At 45.2% G+C, this 24,139-nt stretch overlaps 1 protein-coding gene across 2 annotated transcripts in view; it reads left to right on the top strand.

The window, feature by feature from the left end:
- The first annotated feature begins 8,244 nt into the window (after positions 1–8,244).
- Positions 8,245–24,139, top strand: part of ACADM (acyl-CoA dehydrogenase medium chain) — a 38,116-nt gene continuing 22,221 nt past the window's right edge. The window contains exons 1-6 of one of the 2 annotated variants that reach the window (XM_037906757.2): positions 8,245–8,379; positions 13,803–13,899; positions 17,852–17,949; positions 18,056–18,125; positions 22,772–22,872; positions 22,963–23,043. In XM_037906757.2, coding sequence (XP_037762685.1) covers positions 8,356–8,379; positions 13,803–13,899; positions 17,852–17,949; positions 18,056–18,125; positions 22,772–22,872; positions 22,963–23,043 — 471 coding nt within the window. In that variant the 5' untranslated portion in view covers positions 8,245–8,355. Of the gene's footprint in view, positions 8,405–13,802; positions 13,900–17,851; positions 17,950–18,055; positions 18,126–22,771; positions 22,873–22,962; positions 23,044–24,139 lie in introns of both variants that reach the window. The other variant, XM_037906758.2, reaches the window with a different exon arrangement.

Here is a 24,139-nt window from a genome sequence, read left to right as displayed (position 1 = left end):
GAAACACCAAAAGAGTAATCTGATATGTGGGGCCATACAAAGCTATTACATAAAATTGCCCTTTTTTAAATTACTGACAGTCATGGCTTATCAAACTCATCAAAGCAATCACGGAGTTTTAAAATATCTGTCCATTAAAATGACACTGTATGTAAACTGCTCTCTAGCATATGTGTCTTCAGTTCAGCAAGCTGGTTTAAAATGAGGATTCTGTCAAACATTTATGCAAAAACATGGGGGAAACAGGTTATTTGGTACATTATTTTTAGATTTGGCCATTTATACAGGAATTGAATTCACTATGCATATTTCTTTTGAAAGTGGTTAGTGAGCATTTTTATTCAAATCCCCAAAAACCTTTCTTGGGAGTCCAGAAATTATGTATGTATTGTAGGTAATTACAGGATGATATGATGTCCGTGAGCCGTTTGTCCTAATATATAGCTCAAAGGTAGGTAGGTATCCTTACAAAATCTTTTTATCTATAGAGCATCCACCACTTTCGTATCGAATGCCCCATATTTACCAGGAAATTTATGTGAAATTAACATCAATTTAAAATACGCTATCAGAAACCACTCAGAGCAGCAATATGCATTAAGCCCGGCCTTTTATGTATGCATACAATTAATAAACTTAATTATCTGGAAGTCAACTGCATAGGTGCTGGAACTAGGGGTGTTGGGGGTGCTGCCGCTGCATCACCTGGCTTGAAGTGGATTCCATTATATGTAGGGTTTACAGTTTGGTTCAATGGCTCTCAGCACCCCCACAATAAAAATTGTTCCAGCACCCCTGGACAACTGCGCCCAAGTAGTATCTTCACATTATTTTTGTTGTGTAATGAGCAAAAAAGACACAACACTAACTGTCCTTTATACCTGTAACACAATTCAGCAAATTTAGCCATTTTTCCTGTTCTTAATTCATCTACCAAACCAAAGTTCCTATCGACGTCTTCATTTCTAACTAGCATATAATTAAATGGCAAAAAACATTAACACAGTGTTAAGGTTACCTGCTGATAGCTTGTTCCCTTTCAGCATGTGGAGTTCACAAAATTCATCCTTCTGAAAACCAAATAATACAGAATGCCCCTGCAACCTTAAGTCTGCTTCCTAGGAGCTGGCAATAGCCACTGGGAATTATCTTCATGCACTGCAGCTGCATTCACTGTTACGTGTAATTGTCTTAAATGGCAGAGGAATAAACTAGAGAAGCTTGGGAGAGCTGTGACTGTGATATGAGGAGATCTGGGTCTGAGTCCTCCCATGAGTGTTATCAAAGGAAAGAGGTTCCAGTCTACACCATTTCAATATAGAATTGTGTAGGATGTGTCAATATCAGGACACTAGGGTCTTCTTCCCACAGGGATTGCCACTGGTGAGATATGAGAGCAGTCTGTAGATTTAATTACGGATAGGGAAAGAACAGATTTAGGTGATATCATGTGAGCAAATGTGAAGTGGTGATAGAAGGGTATAAAATGGTTCTTAAATTTTACAAGTTTGGTATTCTGTTGGGGGGCAGGTCCAGTGGTGGAGCACAGGACAAGTACAGGTAGTGCCTGTCCATTACAGTGAAAAGGCAGAGTGGGAACGTGTGTGACATGGGTGCATTGCTCATCCAGAGCAGAGTTAAGGATGTACATAACTGTATTTTTAATTTACCTTAACTCTGTATTTCCTAGTTTTCAGACGTTTGAGTTTTTGCCCTTTAATTTTCTATTTTTTTAAACAGAAAGAGAAATGTTGGTAGGAGTGAGTGCTCATTTAGACAGTTGTAGTCCTCACGTAGGTCTGCAGCTGATACACAACTGTGGCCAGATAGCAGTCAAAAGACCTAGTTTTTATATAGTGCTTTTCAGAAATAGATCTCAAAGACCTTTACGTCATTATCCCCATTTTACAGATAGGAAACTGAGGCACAGAGAAGTGATCTGCCCACGGTCACCCACCAGGCCAGTGGCAAGACTAGGAATGGTTCTAGTCCAGTGTTCTTTCCACGTGGCCACCCAGTTGCTATATATGTCCTCTGTGCTCCTTGCCGCTCCTCTATGTTTTGTTATAGCGGAATGAGGATAATGGTGCTGCTTTGAAATGTTTGCAATGCATAAAAAGAAAAGGAGTACTTGTGGCACCTTAGAGACTAACCAATTTATTTGAGCATAAGCTCAAGTACTCCTTTTCTTTTTGCGAATACAGACTAACACGGCTGTTACTCTGAAACCTGCAATGCATAGTTACTCACAGGGCCAATGAGAGAATCTCATCAATCTATGTCCCAAAACCATCACAGTTTTATTACATGGCACTTATAATAACTGTAAGTATATAAGAGAAACCTTCTTCATCCCCTGCCCAACCATTCCCTGCAATATATACCCCTCCCCTCACCAACATTTCCAGCTCCCTCTCCCCTTCCCATTAAGCCATTAGCTGGCATAGTAGAAGCTATTAACGTGTAAGAAATTGCTCCTTGCTATTTTCTGCCCTATGCTGCTGTGTACACATATCATGGGCAGTGTCTTACTAGGGTGGGAGTTGCATGTTACCTTGGTTTTGTAGCCTGAGCTGTATTCTGAGCTAGGCCCCACATTCCCACTACTCACCTCCAGCTTGGATTCCCAGGCCCAGGCCCTGCTTCAGTCAGGCTGGGAAGCCATGCCCCAGATCCATCCACTCTGGCCCCCTCTTCCAAACCAGCCCAGGTCCCTTCCCCACCACACACTCTGACCCCACCCCTCACCCCACATCAGGAAAATGTATATATTAACTATTCATTTTCTGGATTTCAGATGTGTAAGTCTGCATTACCTTCAGTGCCCCCACCCCAGATCCTAGCCCGCTGGGAGGCACAGGGAGAGGAGCTCAGAAGCTCAGGAAGCAAGGTCCCTCAGATCCCAGAAGACACAGTGGGCAGGGAGAGGGTCTCAGACCCCTGAAGAGGGCTAGGGCTCCTCTAGATCCTAGCAAACACACAGAAGGGGAGAATCCAAGTCTGACAGGCCCAGCCCACCCTAAACTTTCTCTGCTACCCCTCATATTCTCCAACCCCTCCTCTTCTCCCCCACTTCCCCTTAATTGAGCCCAATTCCTCTTCCCTCACCTACCACTCATTCCCATTTATCCCCTCCTCATCCCATCCCTTGCTGCAGACCCCAACCCCTATTACCACCTACTCTTGCACCCCCTACTCATCCTCCCTTCCCAGTGAGCATTCACACGTGTAATTTATTTTCTTATCAAAAACAGTTTCAGTGCTTTCTGAATATTCTGCTGTACTTAGATTACATCTCCCACAACTAACTAGGGGCTTGTCTACACTACAGGTTATGTCATTATAATTTATGTCCCTCAGGGGTATGACCTAAGCACCGGTGTAGACAGCACTACAGAGCTCCTCCCACAGACATGACTCCCACCTCTCAGGGAGGTGATTTTATTAGGCTGACAGGAGAGCTCTCTCCCATCAGCAGAAAGCGTCTTCAGCAGACACACTATAGCACTTCTAGCATAGACTACTGGCACTTTTGTCAGTATAACTTATGTCACTCAGGGGTGTGAAAAAACACCCTCCTTAGGCCCTGTCTACACTGGCAAGTTTCTGCACAGTAAAGCAGCTTTCTGCGCTTTAACTCCCGAGGTATACACACTGCCAAGCCACTTCATGCGCAGAAACTGCGCAGTTGCAGCGCTTTAAAAAAATCACCACAACAAGAAGCATACAGCTTTCTGCGCCGGGGCTACAGCGCTGCGGTGCCAGTGTAGACACCGTGGTCAATTACAGTGCTGTGATTGGCCTCCAGGAGGTGTCCCACAATGCCTGTTCTCGCCTCTCTGGTCATCAGTTTGAAGTCTGCTGCCCTGCCCTCAGGTGACCAGCAGTCATTCCCACCCCGTAAATTCCTTTGGAAGTTTGAAAGTCCCCTTCCTGTTTGCTCAGTGACACATGCAGTGGTCTCAGCACATCTTTCCAGATGGACATGCCTGCTCCACGCACCAGGCGATCTCCCACTTGGAGCAATGCTGAGCTGCTGGATCTCATCAGCATTTGGGGAGAGAAAGCTGTCCAGTCCCAGCTGCGCTCCAGCTGTAGGAATTATGATACCTACAGACCAATTTCACGATGCATGACAGAAAGGGACCATGAACAAGACACATTGCAGTGCAGGGTCAAAGTGAAGGAGATGCGGAACTCCTACCACAAGGCACGGGAGGCAAACCGCTGCTCCAGTGGTGCGCTCATGAGCTGCCAGTTCTACAAAAAGCTGGACACAATATTCGACAGCAACCCCACCTCCACTGCAAAGACTACTGTGAATACTTTGGTGGCTCGCGTGCCAGTGGAGAGTGGACCGAGCCAGGAGGAGGAAATCTTGGACGAGGATGTGGAGGGGGACCCAGAGGCAGAGGATGCCTGAGAGGTCAGAGATGCATGCAGCCAGGAGCTCTTTTCTACCCTGGAGGAGCCTGGCCAGTCACAGCTGTCGGATCTTGGCAAAGCGCAAACAGGAGAGGAGGCCCCTGGTAAGTGGATTTGATTTTGGGAATCACTGAAGCGAGTTGTTGCGGGCAGGAGGGTTGCAGAAAGCAGGCTTGTCTCTCTCCGCATGCCTAGTCTGAGCGGCGGAACAGGCTGTTGATTGACTCCTCACTTCACGGGAATCTTCCTCAGAGATCTCCAGGAAACTCTCATGAAGATACTGGGCAATCCGTTGCCACAGGTTCTTCGGCAGAGCTGCTTTGTTTCTTGCCCCATTAATGGTAACTTTCCGATGCCACCGTGCCGTCATGAGGGGTAGAGTGGGAACCATTGCTGCACACAGTCGAGTTGCATAGGGGCCAGAGTGGAAGCCGCAGTCTTGGAGAAGACCCTCCCTTGATTCCCTGATCATCCTCAGCAGTGAGATATCTTCCATAATGATCACATCCCGTGGAAAGTGTGGGGACAGGAATGATTATCAGACCCCCGCCCTAGAGTGCTGGATCTCCCCAAGAGCCATGTGCCCAGTGTACAGAAGTGTCTGGGAAAAGTGATTTACCCTTCCCCTGCGGCTACTCACCATTTTGGGGGTCCTGTGGCTCGTGTGCTTGCCTGGGGTCAGCCAGTTAGTGACAGGTGTGTGAGTACTGGCTGTGTTTTAAATCACTGAATCTGTGTTGTGTGTGTTGCAAACAATATTGCTTCTGTAAAATGTTGCGTTTAGACTTCACAGAGATGACCTTGGGAGCACAGCCTCCCTCTTTATTATCTACGGCTGAACAGCTGCGCAGAATTAGAAAGCGGCCAAGAAGAACTAAGGAGGTCTTTTTGCATGATGTTATGATACACTCCGCCGCCGAGAAACAGGAATTGAAGGAGTGGCGGGACTGCGAGAAAAGGGACCAAAAGAAGAATGCAGCACGGCAGAATGAAGCTGCGGAGTGGCTCTTAAAGGTTATGGAGCGCCAAGCAGACGATACTAGCTCTGCAAACAGAGCAGCTCCGCACCCACCTTCCCCTACAGCCGTTATCACAAAACTCTTTCCCATGCTCCCCCCGGACACTGCCAACACACTCTTATCAACCACCTGGTTCCAGTCTATACCTGTGGCATTCCACTCCTCCCCCTCACACGCTCCCACGCCCGCTGGCTCTCGGTTGCGGACTCCCACTACTCACTGCACTCAACACCCATCCCTCTGCAGTTTGGCCCTGCTGAAGTACAGTACCTGCTGCATTGTACTCCAAAGGAGAAGGTTGGATATGATCCCTGGACATACACAAATCTTTAGCCATCCCGGGACCCCACCTCCTCCTGGGACCTTCCCTTTCCCCAACCCGCTCACTGTTGATGTGGGGTTTTTTTGTTTGACTCTCCTCTGGTTATTGTTTTTTAATAAAAGAATTGTGTTGGTCTGAAAGCCATCTTTATTCTATTAATAAGCAAAAAGAGCCCTGCAAAGCAACATACAATTATATTAAACCCACATATTGCATCATCTGCACCAATCACCTCCGAGCATTACAAGCACTGCACTCCCGAGCATCGCAACAGATATTAGTGGCATTCAGCTTCAAATTGCTGCCTCAAGGCATCGCTGATCTTTATGGCTCCGTGCTACGCCCCTCTAACAGCCCTGGTCTCTGGCTGTTCAAACTCAGCCTCCAGACGCTGAACCTCTGCGGGCCAGCCCTGAGCGAAGCTTTAACCCTTCCCTTCACAAATATTATGGAGTGTACAGCACATGGCTATAAGCATAGCAATATTGTAATCGGCCAAATCCAGCTTCCGTAGAGGCAGTGCCAGCAGGCTTTTAAATAGCCAAAAGCAGACTCAACATTCATTCTACACTTGCTCAGTCTAGACTAGAGATCTTAAAGCAGCACAGCTGTATGGATGCAGCTGCGCCACTGTAAGATCTCCCTTATAGTCGCTCTATGCTGGCTACATAATTAAACCACCCCCAACCAGCGGCGGTAGCTATGTTGGCAGGAGAGTGTCTCTTGCCAACTTAGCACTGTCCACACCGACACATCTGTTGGTGTAATTTATGTTACTTAGGGCATGTCTACACCGGCAGAGTTACAGTGCCGGGAGTTACTTGCAGTGGTATTCGGAGTGGTGCACTCTGGGCAGCTATCCCACAGAGTACCTCTTCTGCTGCTCAGAGTTCTGGGAAGGCAGAGGGGGTATCATGGGTCCTGGTCCAATGCCCCGTGATGCATTGCTTCACATCCCAGCAATCCCTGTGCTTCCGTCCGCATTTGGCGCCATCTTTCAACGTTTTGCGTACTGCGCGCACTGCCTCTTTGGGCTGCAGAAATGGATCTCGAACTGTTGACCAGTATGCTGCTCGCTCTGACCAACATGTCATGAGTGGCAGTGGAGTTATTCCTTAAAGGCAAGAGGAGTGCGACACTGATCTCGTCACGTGTAGTAGCTACGAAACGAGATTGTTTGTGGCATTCACGGAGATGCTGACAACAGTGGAAAGTTGCTTTTGGGCTCGGGAAACAAGCACTGAGTGGTGGGATCACATCGTCATGCACGTCTGGGATGATGAGCAGTGGCTGCAGAACTTTGGGATAAGGAAAGTCATATTCACGGGACTGTGTGATGAGCTTGCCCCAGCCTTGCAGCGCAAGGACACAAGAATGAGAGCTGCCCTGCCGTTGGAGAAGTCCGTGGTGATTGCACAGTGGAAGATGGCTATTCCAGACTGCTATATATAGGTCACTCACCAGTTCTGAGTGGGGCAGTCTACCGTTGGACTTATGTTGACGGAGGTCTGCAGGGCCATTAATCACATCCTGTTCTGAAAGACCGTGACTCTGGGCAACGTGACATTGTAGATGGCTTTGCACAAATGGGCTTCCCTAACTGTGGAGGGGCAATAGATGGCATTCATATTCTAATGCTAGCACCATACCACCTGGCCACCGAGTATATTAATCACAAGGGGTATTTCTCTATGGTTCTCCAGGCTCTTGTGGATCACCATGGGCGTTTCACGGACATTAACGCAGGCAGGTCCAGAAAGGTGCATGGCACAAGCATCTCTCAGAACACTGGCCTGTTCAGGAAGCTACAAGCAGGGACTTTCTTCCCCGACCAGAAGATTATGGTAGGGGAAGTCAAACTGCTCTTTGTGCTCCTGGGAGACCCCTTAATACCGTGGCTTATGAACCCATACACAGGGCAACTTGACAGCAGCAAGGAGTGGTTCAACAATAGGGCTGAGCTTCATCTCTGAAAGAGAATACCCCATGGAGATGAATACAGCCTGAAACAATAGCTGTGAGATGTGTGAACTGCGCCAGTCAGGTGTTCCCTTCTCCACTCTCCAGTTCAGGAGGGCCTGAGCCGTGTGTGTTAAGCATACCCGTTCTCAGCTGCGCACCCCCAGCAGTCATGCAGTGGGTGCATGCCCCGAATGCATTCCCGTTCTAAGCTCCCCACCCAAAACAGGCAGGGCTGTCTTGGCTAACATGGGGGGAGGACGACTCAGTCTCCCCTGAAAAGGTAACCCCCTCCGGAACCTGACCCCCACCCACGCCTGGCCCTCTCACCCACAGTCTCCTCTTCCCCCCTCTGCCCAGCGCCGCTCTCGGGGCGCTGCCTTTCTCCGGGCCCGGGGTGAGCCCTGGCTGGCCCCCAGGCGCGCTGCCTCTGCGCTGCAGCTGAACGCGGAACTCTGGACCCAGCCCCAGCCCCACCCCGAGCTATTCAACGGACCCAGTTTTTAGCCCCGCCCAGTGGCTGGCTGGCACCGCCCCTCGCTCCGCGTCCCCGCCCGCGGGAGGTGGGGCCCAGCGGCCACCACCACGCGCCTGCGGGGCAGTTTGTGCTCAGTGGCAGCGCCCGTCAAGATGTCTGCGCTGAGGGTCACCCGGGTGAGGAGGAGGAATTGGCCCGGAGGTGGAGCCGGGGCCGGGGCCGGGGCTGGGGCTGGGGCCGGGGCCGTGCGGGCCCTAGCAGCGGCGGACCCGGCGGGGGCGCATGGGTCACCCCGGCCGCGGGAGGAGGGGTCGTTGAGGGGAGACATATCGCGGCTCGGGAAATGGGGTTTACTGGGAAGCAGCTGAGGCTCAGGCTTGCGCACACGGTGGTCGGTTCTGAGGGAAGGTGCAAAGGTCAGAGCCTGCAGAGCAAATGTGTGTTGTGGCTCACAAGGGGGTACAGATGGCGGTGATGAGAGCCTAGGATAGAAGGAAATGGTGGTGGTGGTGAGAGATTCTGGGGCCCAGGCGGGGGCTGGAGTGACACCAGGGGCAGGGGGGGGTGGGAGGCCGCTCCTTGAAGTAGGAGAGCCACCAGGGCAGAGGGAATGGTCCGGTTCAGGCAAGGGAGGGCTCATGCTGTGGGGCAGAAGGCAAGGCAAGGGAGGCGCTGGGGTCCCAGGTATAGGGGAAAAACTGTGGAGGGGAATGTGGAAGACGCTGGAGTCCTTTGAATCATCATCAGTCCCTGAGTGTGGGGAGAAAGAGGACAGAGCCCAGGGTTAGGCTGGGTGTGTGTATGTGTGTGCACCATCCTGATAGAATGTACACTGCTGTTTGACCATGTCATTTTTCTCCCCCTCTACACCTGGCTCTAATAAATCGTGCAAGAAGCCTTCACTCAACTGGCCTCTTGCTTTTCTCCGGAGTGTGGCTTTTAGAAATGACAGCGCTTTCTAAAGCCAAGCCCTGTGGAGCAGGGGCACTGGAGAGTAAAGAAATGCAGACCCCTGGAGTTCTTTCCCTGTTCTGTGTTTGTGCCTCAGCATTCGAGACAGATTAATGTTTGAACAGTTCAGGTGTTAAACTTCCAAAATGCTGTTTCTCTGACTTTTGCTCAGTGTTTACCAGCATGTGCTACACAACTTGAGGCTCTTCTGCTGGTGTGGGAAATGCTAGAGGAGTTCAAGAGACTAATCACTGGAGGAAAAAATAATGAATAAACATAACTTCTGCTTCAGGCTAAACAGAAGTGATGCCTAATAAGAGAACAAAGCTTTGGATTTTTGAAAAATATTTGATAAGGAGGGATCTCCTTAAATATACATCTCTAATTCTATATTTTAATTTGATTTATACTGCTGTAAAAAAAGAATTTATGCTAGGTTCTAATCACTTTCTCTAGAAATTAAAAATACAGTTCTATTCAAGAAAATAAATTGTACTTGAACTAGCAGCTACTTATTCACAAATATCAGCCTTTATTATAGCCCTGCCACTCTGAAATCCTAGGTGAATAGATGGTTCTTGCAGCTGACGGAGATGATCAACAAATTTAGGTATTCCAATGTAAACAAGGTAAACAAGTTCTGTATATGAGTTCTGCTCCTGGCAGGAACTCTTTTATACCAACTTGACCACGTCTGCCACTGCCACAGTCAGCAATGTCACACAGGGAGAAAAGTCCCATGCCATTTAGTATTTAACAAATCAACCCTAACACCTTAAAGTTCACCTCAAAGCTAATAGGCAACAAGTGCAGATCATGGAAAGCTGATGTCCTGTACTGGCAGCAAGCTGTGCCACATAATAAGCTGCCTGCCAATTCTGCACTAGCTTCAGCCTCTGGGGGGTATGTCTATGCTGCAGTGGAGGGTAAGTGCAGTGTAAGCCCAGGGTTAGTGGGCCTTGAATTAGCTGACCTGTGTTAGAGAACCTGGGGCTTGAGCATCTATAATAATTCTTAACCCTACATTAACAATTTTCTAGCCAGGGCTCAAACCTCGGGTTCTGATGTCCACTCTGCAGCACACAGACCTGAGTCAAACCAACGATATCTCAGACTCTCTAGTGCCCTCCCGAAATGTGGCCACTCTAACCCTTTGTATGTGGTGCATTATGGGAAAACTTTACTGCCCACCCTGCACATTACAGGAAGTTTGAACAGCCCATCAACACATCCTGCCTAGCAATATGGAGGAGAACTTTTCAAGAACTTTGCTTGCGTGCACTTTCACTCCTTTGTCAGGAAGAGGGTGGAGCACCTGAGAGGTGCTGGTGGACATTTTAGTGGCATTTTCTGACCCCTCAAAGACACGTGACAGATTTTATGATGGAGCAGAAGGAGGCAGAGGAGGAAGAGTATGCTGGGATGGCAGACTCATATTGACTGTTACTGCTCAATACACTCAACATAGCTGCTTATGCTCCCTACATAGACCAGTGCTTCTGGTGTAGGGCCACAAGCACAGATTGGTGGGATCACATCATCATGCAGATCTGGGATGACCAACAGTGGGTTCAGAACTTTCAGATGAAGACAGCTACATTTCTGGAGCTTTTTGAGCAGCTTGCCCTGACCCTCGGGCATAAAGACACCTGCATGAGGGAGCTCTTGCCATTTAGAAGAAGGTTGCTATAACTGTCTGGAACCTGGCTACCTCATATTGCCTCAGATCTGTTGCCAACCAGTTTGATGTTGGAAAGTCGACTATGAGTAAAGGTGGAGGTTTCTGAGGCAATGAGGCACATGGTTTACTGTAAGGTGGTGGGCATAAAAATATTCATGAACTAATTGCTGGCTTGTAGAGAATGAGGTTTCCTGACTGCACTGAGGCCATTGATGGGACTCATGCCCATAGTTTGCTCTTCTTCTCCCCCCCCGGTCCCAGAAGCCTTGGTCCGAGTCTAAATCTGAGAGATTTGTGTGTAGATGGAATAGGGGATTGGACTCAATCTTGAGTCTGAGCCTGGGCTTACACTGTAGTGTAGACATACCCTGGGTTGATTTAAGGTATACCTCTATTGAAAACGCATAGTAGTACTCCACTACTCAGTTTTGTCTTAATTAGGAAAAAGGGTGAGTACAGGGTGGGCTTAGCTAAGATAGTTTTGGTAAGTCTAAACTACAGTTGACTGCTTTTCCTTGTGTAGATGCATGTTAGTGTGTTTAGCATGATTTTAGCAGGTTGAGTTATAGCCTAGGTAAAAGCTAAGCCCAACCCAAAGTCAATCCCTTTTCCTAGCCAAAACAAAGCCGTTAGATCCCAAAAGGCACGAGTGACTGCCACAAGGACTGCAGCCAAAAGAAATTGTTACAAATTCTTGGCAAGATGAAAATTAGAAAAAGCCTTTCCAAAAACAGCTGTCCTGATATAATACAGTATACTGTCTTGGTCAGTGACACCGAATTCAAGAAATTTTGAAGGATCCAAGTCCCTAAGGTGTTTCAGATCTGTCACTTAGACATTTTTAGACAATTTTGCATGATTCTGTATGCTGTATCAATAATCATAGCAGTCATTTGGCACATAGACAGAAATATAAGAAAGTGAAGTACACCATTTATTTCATAGTAGACATAACTTCCCTCCCCCCATTCCCCTTTTTTCAAGGTAGGGATAAGGGCAGCATTGTTTTTCTATAAAATTTTCTATGCTTGTTTGTGAAGTAACAAACTGTCACATTTTAACTGAACACACTATCCAAAAGATAAAGCCTCCAAGAATTCATAACTTCCTACTCAAAGAGTGAGGACTTACAACATATATAATCAAATAATTTCTTACAGAGGAATTAATTAGGGAATGATTAATAACTTGCTTACTTACCAATTCAAGATGGTTATGCAACATTCAAGTATACTATAGCTTGCTTCTCTTCTCTTGCCATCTGAAGTTGTCTTCCTGTATCTCCTTACCTTCAAAACTTTCCATCTATTTTAAAGAAAACTTCAGAAAAGATTTTTTCCTTGTGTATACCTCTTAGTTGCTCTCTGACTACCATTTCTATTTTAACTTGTAACTTTTGGGAGGCAGCTTTTATAGAAAATTTGATCCAGTGGAACTTCATTTTGTATCTTCAGTCTGGTTGCTAGTCTAATTTTGTGCCCCAACGTGTTTCTTCTACCATCAAACGAGCAGTCTGCTTTCTGGGATTTGACAATTGTTTGCCATAGTCTCCATTGAAGTTATTGTAGTGTTTTCTGCATTAGTTTCATGAATCAAACATTTTAATGCTGCATACTATGTGACTGTTATGCTGTGTCCAGGCATCTGACAGATCGTGTGTTTTCTTCTATACTTATCAAGAGAATGATGGACCTTTTAGCCAAAACAAAATCCTTGCCTACTAAGAAAGTGTCTAATTATGTCCTTATATAGTCTTTAAAGATGACTTGTCATTACTATGTCATTTATTGAAACACTATGCTGTCTTACATTCAGCTTATCTTTGATATCAGTAAAGGGAGGGACTTCTTTAGAAGGTGAAATGCAGTGCTGAAAGTAATTTACGTTTGGTCAAATTCGTTGTTCCATATGTAACTGTATTTTCAAAGAAATGTTCAGTGGGTTTAATATTGTTTGCAAAGTATGCTCTTAAAAGTCTCATGGAGTTGACTTTTACACAAAGTCTGAACACTAAACTACCAAATTGAGGACCAGCTCACACTTACTTTGCTGGACTTATCAAATTGATTTACACTGTGCATGCTTCATTTGATCCAGTTCACTGCTGCTCTCCCCTCTTCACCCCCGGCTCTCCCCCCCCCCAAAGAAAAGAAAACCCCTGAAAAATCTGTGTGTGTTTCTTCTTTGGGGAAATGTTGGAGCTATGTCATCAGTCTTAAGCAGAAATTGCATAGTAGAATCTTGTGGTGGTTAAGCACTGTACTTCTGTTCACAGCATGCCTTAAGATATAATAAACAATATATCTCCCATCACCTAAGAGGCAAAGAACATAAGAAGCACAGAAGAAAAATGAAAGGGAAAAGGTCAATGATCAACATTAGAGAGGAAAATAAACTCCATATTTACTGCTGAGTCACAGACTTCTGGAGCAAAGTGACCATAGATCACTAGCCATCTGGGGCAGTAGTTCATTACAAAAAAAGCAAACAGAAAACAACGCATGCTCCATGAATTCCTCAGATTGAGATTTTTCCAAACAATATATTCTGGCAGATGCTGATTTCTAGGCAGAATGTTGTTATTATTGGCATTAAGGTTGTAAATACATGTAAAAGGTTAATTTAAAACAGGAGAAAAAAAATCAATGCTTATATTACACTTTTTTTCTTTTCTTTTTTCAAGGCCCCAGTGCTACAACATGTAGTGCATTGCTGGACCCACACACAGCCCCACTGAAGTCTTGGGTTCATGTGCTACACATTGCAGGATCAGGACCTAAAATAGCTAAAACTTTTAAAAACACTTATAATTATTTTGCAACACTTGATGCAGTATGTGTTTAGAAAGATGAATGTATGTCTGTATTTAAATTTTAATGTGTTCTAAACCACTCCAGTAGTTCTTAAGGCTCCAAGAAGCTTTGCATTGTGAGCATGTTAAATCTCCTATTCCTTTATTTTAAACAGGTGCTTCGAGGCATTGCTCAATGTGGCTGGAGATCACAATCTAGTCAAGCTGCTGAAGTGTCACATCAAATTAAACCTGGAGCTGGCTTTAGTTTTGGTAAGTAGTCTGTGGGTCTGAAGAAATGTTGCTAAGCAGTTTATATGTAAAATTTGTTACAGTCTAGAGAAAGTAACTATCCTTCAGTAGCTCAGGAATGTGTTCCGTATTGTTGCAATGCAGGGTGATTCTATAGTTCAGGTTGAGAAAACACTTTCGTATGAAAGCTCTATTTTCATTTATTGTTATCTTTCTTTTAAAAAATATTTTTTAAGAGCCAAAATTCCTCTCTTGGTCAGGTCAGAAAACCCGTGTGTGTATGTATGTGAAGTTGGATTTTAAAAAACAAAACTCAACTTCTTTTTGAGTTCTTCTGTGGTGGAATCTTTCTGCCCTTGAATAACTAACTCAAACAGCTTTCTTTTGAAATATAACAGTTTCCATGCTCCTTTAAGACTTTTTATTTGAAAGAGTGTAGTTTAGATGTAATTTAAGTTATAGCAGTTTAGATTTTCAAAAGTCTGCTCAGGTCACTTTCTGTAACTGTAACCACATACTGAAGTGTGATTCTCTGCATCTGTTTGTGTAGTTTTCATTAGTAATAAGAAAGATATAGTAGTGGTTTGGTCCTGACAATGTTTTGGACCTGTAGTTTGTCTCTTTGAAGTGTTGTACATCAAGTTTATATGAACTCTTTAAATAGAGGCATCCTTTTAACTTGAGATGAAAGTGGCTGAACAAGGACTTTCTGTAATAGTATAACCATCTTAACTTTTCAACTTACTACCTGTTCAGTGGTTATGTTACACTGTAGTCTAATGGCGTAATAAATTCAAATAATTTAGCTGTATGAATTCATCCTGATATGAGCACATAATTAAAATTGAAGTGTCGTTATTGGAGAGGCAGTAGCTAGATATTTGGAAGAGTATGAGATATACTGCTTTGAAAATACCTGATTTCTGCTGCATTGTTAACATTAAGCTGAACTGGGACTGCTCAGTATTTGGTTCGCTGAGATCCCCAGACCCTGTTTGAGGGTCCATGCTGGCCGGGGTCTGAAAGACTTGGCCTGCTAGTTTCAGCTTTGGTTTCCCCTACCAAAGCAGGGTATATAAGGAGTATATGATGAGAACATAACTGCATTATACCCCACTAAAAAATTCCGGGTTTGCTTGGGCTATTCTATAGCAGGGTATTTCTCCCAGTATGGCTCAGCTCTTTTCACACAGGACTAATAGGTACTCAGCAGAGTGAAACCATAGGTGTAATAACAGGTACCATGAGACTGCCCATCCTGGCCTTGCTGCCGGTTCTAACATCGCCCTTCCTGACATCAGGCGACAAGGCGCCTTGCAGAATTTGCTCCTTAAAGTGCAAGACGTGCCCCATCTACCCTTGTTTAAAGATGTGTTTAATCCATTGAAACAATGTCTTAGCCCACGGCATCCCACTTGGACAATTCTCCTAAGGAAACTCAATATCACCCTCGGGGCACATACTAGGTGGCAAGGACAAGCTTCAAACATAGCCAGTGCCTATCTCGTGAGAGATCCAGCACTCCAGCCCCCAAGTTTTGACCTTTCAGGTCATCTTTGGGTAAAGTTCAATTGCTTCCGTTGTGGAGTGATCACATGTGCTGCTAATGACTATAACTAGCACCTTTGTGACTCCCCACTTGGCTGCTATTGTCAGTTAGAAGATGTAGGCCACATACTTGCAGGCTTTATCCATTGGCAAGCCTGCCCCTTGTGGACTTGCACACTGCTTTTCTGTCAGGTATTAAATGTTTAAGATACTTGGACTAACACACTTGATTTGATTGTGTAGATGCAATTGCAATAAATATTTAGTAGTTGGTTGAGCAACCTACAAAGAAAATACATCTGGAACGTCTGTATCTTCTATGTAGAAGACTGTTGCTTAAAGACAAGGCCCTATATACTGTGTAATATGTCAGGAACCTTGGAATTAGGGGGCAGGAATCCACCAAGCCCTCACTTTCTTCATCCCCCTTCTCTGTTCCAATCAGTACAGTGTTTCTTGCATTATTCATTTTGATAATAAATTAATTTTTTAAAATATCTTCCCCCACTGTGGCCTAGAAACCTCTTGGTGCCAACTGACAGAGGTCACAACAGTATATCGGATTATAGGTATCCCCTGGGTTCTCCAAAAGTTAAGACAGATCACTAGAAGGCAATAAACAGATTCTAGGCAGAAAGTGGGTAGTAAACACTTATCTTTCTGGCTGTCCTCTGTGTATTGTGTGCCTCCAGGCCAATTCAATCAGCATAAAAAACAATGGATATACTTGGAGACAGGCTATGTTTGCAGTCTGGGCCAGATGCAGGCCCAAGGATTTACAAAGACAAAGGAACCCCAAGATAAGCCTCTCAGGACCTTCTGGGCTAAGGGACCATATTCTGTAACTGCATAAAAGAAGTAGAGAGGAGATTAGATTTCATCCTTCAGTCTGGGAAGACAAGCTGATCTTACGAAAGGAGGGTCTAAGCCAGTGGTCACCAACCGGTTGATTGCGATCGACTGGTTGATCCTGGAGACTCTCCCAGTGGATCGTGATCTCCAGTCACTAAAAGTCTGGCTGTGTGGTTTAGGAGGGCTGCTGCTAAGGCAGGCTCCCTGCCTGCCCCACGCCACTCCCAGAAGCGGCCGCATTTGGGCGGCAGGGAGACGGCAGGGATCTCCGTGCACTGCTCCTGCCTACAAGCACCACCCCCAGAGCTCCCATTGGCTGGGAATGGGGAACCGCAGCCAATGGAAGCTGCAGGAGTGGTGCCTACAGAGAGGGGCAATGTGTGGAGACAAGTGTGTTCCCCTCTCCCCACCCCTCCCAAGGGGCCAGGCCGGGGTGCATCGGCCCCTTCTGGGAGAGGCGTGGGGCCAGGGCAGGCAGGGAGCCTGCCTTAGCTCTGCTGCGCCACTGACCAGGAGCTGCCTGAGGTAAGTGCCGCCCGGCGGGAGCCCGCACCAACCCCCAGCCCTGAGTCCCCACCCGGAGCCTGCACCCCAAACCGCCTCCTGCACCCCAAACCCCCAGCACTGAGCCCCCTTCCGGAGCCAGCACCCCATGCCCCCTCCTACACTCCGACACTCTGCCCCAGCCCGCAACCACACTAAGGGCAGGTGGTGACGAGGTGCTTCACAACCCTGGGTACCCCTGGGAAGCATCACGCCCACATTGACATTTTTAATGTTCTTTAGATCATTACATCATCAATAAATAAGTGCATTGTACATGTAGTTAGGTGAAAAGTGGAGGTTTATGCTCTTAGGTAGAGGAAGGCTGAGCCTTTTTGGCCCCCAGGAGGCAACTGAGGATGTTTTTTCTTTTTCCTGCCCTTCAGGTGGGAGCAGATCTAAGTTCCCTGTAAGCTGGGCAGCAGCCTATTTAACGCTGTGCAGGCACTCAGGGAACCGGCCTGGGGACCTGCCAGCCCCAACTCTGCTGTGGCACGGCCCCAGGCATGGCCGGGGAAGGGGCGCCTATCCTGCAGCCTCAGCCCTGGAGCTGCCGCTGCGGGGAGAGGCCTCTCTGCCCCCCAGCCCAGGTGCTGCTGTGGGGAGAGAGAGCTGGTGGGGAGTTCTCTTTCCCTGCCGTAGCCCCAGGGCAGCTTGCACTCCAAACCCCTCATCCCCGGCCCCACCCCAGAGCCCTCACACCCCTGCACCCAATCCTCTGCTCCAGCCCTAAACCCCTCAACACTGGCCCCACCCCAGAGCCCGCACCCCTAGCTGGAGCCTTCACACTCCTGCACCCCAACCCTCAGCCCTCCCCCTGAGCACCCCCCACCCCAACTCTGAACCCCTCGGCCCCACCCCCATCACATGAATTTTGTTATGTGCGTCACACCTCACCTCCATATTGGTACACATAACATTCATTCCGCACGTGGGTGGGAAAAATTAGAGAGAACACTGGAGTAGATCAGTAGTTCTAACAAGCAGTAAGACTAACTAGAATTTGTGACTAAAATGTTTTGTTTTCTAGAGCTCAGTGATGAACAGAGAGAGTTTCAAGCTACTGCTCGTAAATTTGCTAGAGAGGAAATCATCCCTGTTGCTGCACAGTATGACAAAACTGGAGAGGTAGGCTTGCCATATTTTTGTGGGGAAAATAGGTGTGGATATTCAACGTTTTCCAGTTCTGCAGAAATTAATTGAATGACTGAGGGTGTAAATACTTTCTTTTCAGTATCCTGTTCCCCTTATAAAACGGGCATGGGAACTTGGTCTGATGAATTCACACATACCAGAAAGTTGTGGTGAGTAAGCAGCTTTTTTAAGCTTATAAAATAAGAGAAATGAAGAAGAATGATACAGAGGACTTTTTTTTTTTTAAAGGTAATGTTGTGTGGTTGGTACAAAATAAACTACTCCGAATTTGAAGGTGTAAACGAATAACAGGTATATTCAATAGGCAAGCTGACTTGTTCAGTGCATGATTAAAAATTCCTAGATATTAAAAGACAAAATGCACGAATACAACAGCATTCACTAACATAGTAGAGGCTGGGGGCTTCTACTGGAAAAAACATACAGCATTATCATAGAATCTCAGAATGTAGAGCTGGAAGGGACATTGAAAAGTCATCAACTCCAGCCCCCTGTGCTGCGGCAGGACCAAGTAAACTTGGCCATCCCTGACAGGTGTTTATCCAATCTGTTCTTAAAAACCTTCAGTGATCGGGATTCCACAACCTCCTTTGGAAGCCTAGTCGAGAGCTTAAATGCCCTTCTAGCTAGAAAGATTTTCCTAATATCTAACTTAATTCTCCCTTACTGCCGATTTAAGCCCATTATTTCCTGTCCTACTTTCAGTGGACGTGGAGAGCAATTGGTCAGTCTCCTTTATAGCAGTCCGTAACGATTTGAAGACTATCAGGTTTTTTCTCCAGACTAAATGTGTTCAGTTTTCTTAACATTTCATCATAAATCAGGTTTTCTAAACTTTATCATTTTTGTTGCACTACTCTGGACTCTCTCCAGTTTGTCTGTGTCTTTCCTAGTGTGGTACCCAGGATTTGCACAGTACTCAAACATGGGTCTCACCAGTGCAGTCTGAGTTGGGCAGTTACTTTCCATGTCTTATATTCGACACTCCTGTTAATATAATGATAGCCTTTTTCGCAGCTGGATCACATTGTTGACTCAAACTCAATTTGTAATCCGCTAGTGCCCCCAAGGTCCTATCAGTTCTATCAACTAACCAAGTATTCCCCATTTTGTAGTTGTGCATTTGATTTTCCTTCCTAATTACTTTGTGCTTGTCTTTATTGAATTTCATCCTGTTGATTCAGACCAATTTTTCTAATTTCTCAGTGTCCTTTTGAATTCTAATTCTGTCCTCCAAAGTGCTTCCAACCTCTCTCAGCTTTGTGTCATTGGCAAATTTTGTAAGCATTCCTTTCACTCCATTATTCAAGTCATTAAAGAAATTATTGACTAGTATCAGACACAGGACTGACCCCTGTGGAACTTTATTAAATATGTCCTCCCAGTTTGTCAGCGAACCCTTGATAAACTACTCTTTGAGTAGTCTTTCTTTCCAGTTTTGTACCAACTTTATAGTAATTTCATCTAGACCACATTTCCCTAGTTAGCCTATGAAAATGTCTTGTGGAACTGTGTCAAAAGCTTTAATAAAATCAAGAGATACTATGTCTACAGCTTCTCCTTATCCACTAAGCCAGTTACCCTGTGAAAGACAAAATTAGTTTGGTTTGACATGGTTTGGTATTGACAAATCCATGCTGGCTATTCCTTATAACCCTATTGTCCTGTAGGTGCTTACAAATTCGTTGTTTAATAATTTGTTCCAGTATCTTGCCAGGTTTTGGAGTTAGGCTGATGGGTCTATAATTTCCTGAGTCATCTTTGTCTCCTTTTTAAAGATAGATACTATGTTTTCCCTTTTCCAGTCCTCTTGAGTTCTTGATGATGATTGCTACTGGGTTCGAGATTGCTTCAGCTAGTTCTTTAAGTACCCAAGGATGAATTTCATCAGACCCTGTGGACTTGAAGACTTCTAATTTATTTAAACGTTCTTTAACCTGCTCTTTACATATTTTGGCTTTTCTTCACCCTTCTTGTTAATATTTATTGTGTTGAAGTAACGCCTTTTTTAGTGAAGACGGACGCAAAATAGGCATTAAACACCTAACCTTCTTGATGTCATCAGTTATTAGCTCTCCTTCCCCGTTAATTAGAGGACTTAAGCTTTTCTTTGTCTTTTTTTCTTACTTTATTGTATTTAAGGAACCTCTTATTGCCTTTTATGTCCCTTGCTACGTGTAACTTATTTTGTGCCTTAGTCTTTCTTATTTTGTCCCTTCATACTTGTGCTGTTCTTTTGTACTTCTCTTTTCATCCTTTCCACTTTTTGTAGGATTCCTTTTTGATTTTCAGGTAACTGAACAGCTCCTGATAGGAAAAATACTTAAAGAGGCCAGTATGGCTCTCTTTCCTCTGCATCAGAATAGTTTGCAGTTGTGCCTTTAATATTGTCTTCTTGAGAAACTGCCAGCTCTCCTGAACTCCTTTTATCTCTTACATTTTCTTCCTATAAGATCTTACGTATCAGTTCCCTGAGTTTGTCTGCTTTGTTGAAGTCCATTGTCATTTATATTGGTGCTCTCATTCCTTCCTTTCCTTAGAATCAGGAAATCTATTATTTCATGATCACTTTCATCCAAATTGCCTTCCATCTTCCGATTCACAACCAATTCCCTCTCAAGTCTAAAATGGCTGTCCTCCTGGTTACTTCCTTCACTTTCTGGATGTACGTTTCCCCAGTACATTCCAAGCCTTACTGGAAATTGTGTTTTGCTGTATTACTTTTCCAACAGGTGTCTGGGAAGTTAAAGTCCTCTCTTACTACTAAGTCTTGTGTTTTTGGATATTTCTGTTTATTCTAGAAATGCCTTCTTCATCTCCTCTTCCTGATGTGGTGGCCTATAGTAGACCCCTACCATGACCCTTTTCCCCCTTTTATCTTTACCCAGAGACTTTTTCAGCTGGTCTGCCTCTTACCTTTTCATGGACCCCAGAATGCATATATTCTTGATGTATAATGGAACACCTCCTCCCTTTTTTCCCTTCCTGTCCTTCCCGAATAAGCTATACCTCTCTATACCAATATTCCAGTCATGAGACTTATCCCACCAAGTTTTTGTGATGCCGGTTTAGTCATCAGTTAGCTTATGTACGACTCTCTTCCACTTCTTCCTGTTTATTCCCCAAACTCCTTGCATTTGTGTATAGAAATCTAAGATGTTGAACAGTTTCCCCCACTGATTTCTCTTTTGTTGCTCCTATGACCTTACTGTAATTTTCCATGTCCCACTGCCCCTCCAACACCTAGCCTTCTTTTAAGGTTGCCTTCTTTATGCCTATCTATGGGCTTTGGTCACCTGCCACCTTTTGAACGTAGTTTAAAGCTCTCCTCACTAGGAGATTTTCTTCCCCTTCCATGTCAGGAGGACCCCATCTCTTCCTCGCAGATTTTCTTTTGTAATGTGATTTAGAAGAAGGTACATAGTTAACTTCAGTGATTATTATTTTTATTTTTTTAAACCAGGGTATTTTTGAAGGAATCTCGCTACAGTGTCTAAATATAATATGGAATTAATCAAGAGTGATCGTTGTAGAAGAAATCATTTTGTTGCAGGCCTCAAGTCTGGTAACAATGTGATGCAATCACAAAAAAAGACACTATCCTCTGTAGGCTTTAAAGGACTACTCAGGCTGACTGTGGAAACTGGAGGTTAGATTGAGACCTAGCAATTTAGGGCCAGATTCTCTGCTATGGCTGGTATCTACTTGGTGTAGTAGGGGAAGTGTCCGGGAGCTGATTACTTCCCAATTTCTCTGTCTGTCTTGGCCTAGGCCAGGGGTGGGCAAACTTTTGGCCTGAGGGCCACATCGGGGTGTGAAACTGTATGGGTGGCCGGGTAGGGGAGGCTGTGCCTCCCCAAACAGCCTGGTCCCCTCCCACTTCCCGCCCCCGATTGTCCCCCTCAGAACTCCCAGCCCATCCAATCCCCCCTGCTCCTTGTCCCCTGACTGCCCTTTCCCGGGACCCCCTGCTCCAAACCGCCCCCCTCAGGACCGCACCCACTATCCAACCCCCCTGTCCCCTGACAGGCCCCCCCAGGACTCCCACGCCTATCCAACTGCTCCCTGTCCCCTGACTGCCCCCCGGGACCTTCTGCCCCTTATCCAAGCCCCCCGCCCCCCAATGCCGCTTAGAGCAGTGGGAGTTCACAGCCTGGCCGGAGCCAGCCGCACTGCCTATGCGGCTGCGGGGGAGGGGGGACAGCAGGGGAGGGGCTGGAGGCTGAAGGGCCGGGCAGGACAGGCCTGCGGGCCGTAGTTTTCCCACCTCTGGCACAAGTTAGAGCAGCCTAAGGGCTGACCCCAGAGGGACCATTCACCAATTGGAGACTGTTTGGAGCACATTCCTTTCATTTGGGCCAGAAGGGGGATGGTGTAGGAGTCCACACTGCCAGCTTTTCAGTTCAGAACTCTTATGCTCCAGGAAAATTCTCGGCTGGCTGGATAACAGCTAGAATCTGGAGGCACAAGGGTCCAGTATGGAGGGCGGAGAGCAAGAGTATTGACAACAAGAAGTTCATACAAAAACACTTTTGTCTCAGTTCTTTGTAGCTTGCCAAGAAGATCACTCGCAGAAACCCTGGAGTGTGAAATTTTATTTTTTAAAGACTTACTTGTTTGGCAAAACTCTAAATTCTCATGCCTGGGGAATTGACTATTTGGATAAAATGTGATAAATACAGACATATCCAAGGGGATATGTTTTTCATATTTCCTTGAATTTGTCTGTATAAAGAATTGTTGCATGCTTTGGCTGTAAACTATTTTTGGTAAAAAATAAACTATTTAACTGTAGGTGGACTGGGCCTTGGCAGTTTCGAAGCTTGCCTTATTACAGAAGAATTAGCTTATGGATGTACAGGGGTCCAAACTGCTATTGAAGCAAATTCCTTGGGAGTAAGTCTTAAACATTTTTTTTCTACTATTTTTGACTAGAGTTTATAGAATGCTGTTCACTATTTTAAAAGAATAAATCTTCTCTTGTAGCAAATGCCAGTCATCATTGCAGGAAATGAGCAACAGCAGAAGAAATATTTGGGGAGAATGACTGAGGAGCCATTGATGTGTGTAAGTGTAGCTGCTACTTTGTCGAATGCTTATGGTCCATGATATCTTATTTTGCTTTCTTTTGAAGAAAATGTAAAGGGATATGTACTTAATTCAAATAGGTATTTAAATATAACTAGGCATCACAGGTCCGGGATAGTAAGTGGAACACATTCAGTTAGCAAATAGAAGTTATCTGGAGTACAGTCAACCAGAAATCCTAAAGTAGTTGTTTCAAAATCTAACTTCTATTTCAAGAAGAGGAGTTCGGGGTGGGAGGTGGAAAAAAATCACGTTTATGTAATCACAAGCAGATTTCAGAAAATAATTAAAAATATGGCATAAAAACAAGCTGAAGTACTATAAACTCTCAGTAGCTGTTGTATCTAGAAGATAGTGAGGATTCAGATGTCTACTTCAATAAAGGCTGCATAAATAAGCAGCCAAAAATAGAGCATTACAAAAGAACGGGATAAACATAATATTCCTTTGCACTTTTAGCTCCAGATTTCAAAGCACTTTACACTCTCAAATATGGAAATTAAGGCACCAAGTATGTGTGACCCTGAACAAGTTTCAACATGTATCATATTAGAGTTGAAGTATAGAAACCAGATTGATAAATGTATCTGGACCGCTTGGTAATAGTGACCATAATATAATTAAATTTAATATCCTTGTGGCAAGGAAAACACCACAGCGGCCCAACACTGTAGCACTTAATTTCAGAAAGGGGAACTACACAAAAATGAGGAGGTTAGCTAAACAGAAATTAAAAGATACACGCCAAAAATGAAACCCTTGCAAGCTGCATGGAAACTTTTTAAGGACACCATAATAGAGGCTCAACTTAAATGAATACCCCAACCAAAAAAGAGCCATCGTGGCTAAACAACAAAGTGAAAGAAGCAGTGAGAGGCAAAAAAGGTATCCTTTAAAAAGAGGAAGTTAAATTTTAGTGAGGAAAATAGAAAGGAGCAGAAACTCTGGCAAATGAAGTGTAAAAATATAATTAGGAAGGCCCAAAAAAATTTGAAGAACAGCCAGCCAAAGACTCAAAAAAATTATAGCAATGTTTTAAGTACATCAGAAGCAGGAAGCCTGCTAAATAGCCAGT

The sequence above is a fragment of the Chelonia mydas genome, chromosome 8 (assembly GCF_015237465.2).
Source record: "Chelonia mydas isolate rCheMyd1 chromosome 8, rCheMyd1.pri.v2, whole genome shotgun sequence".
Taxonomy (NCBI): domain Eukaryota; kingdom Metazoa; phylum Chordata; order Testudines; family Cheloniidae; genus Chelonia; species Chelonia mydas.
The sequence above is the reverse complement of the archived record's forward strand: the minus strand, read 5'-3'. Positions and strand labels throughout refer to the sequence as shown.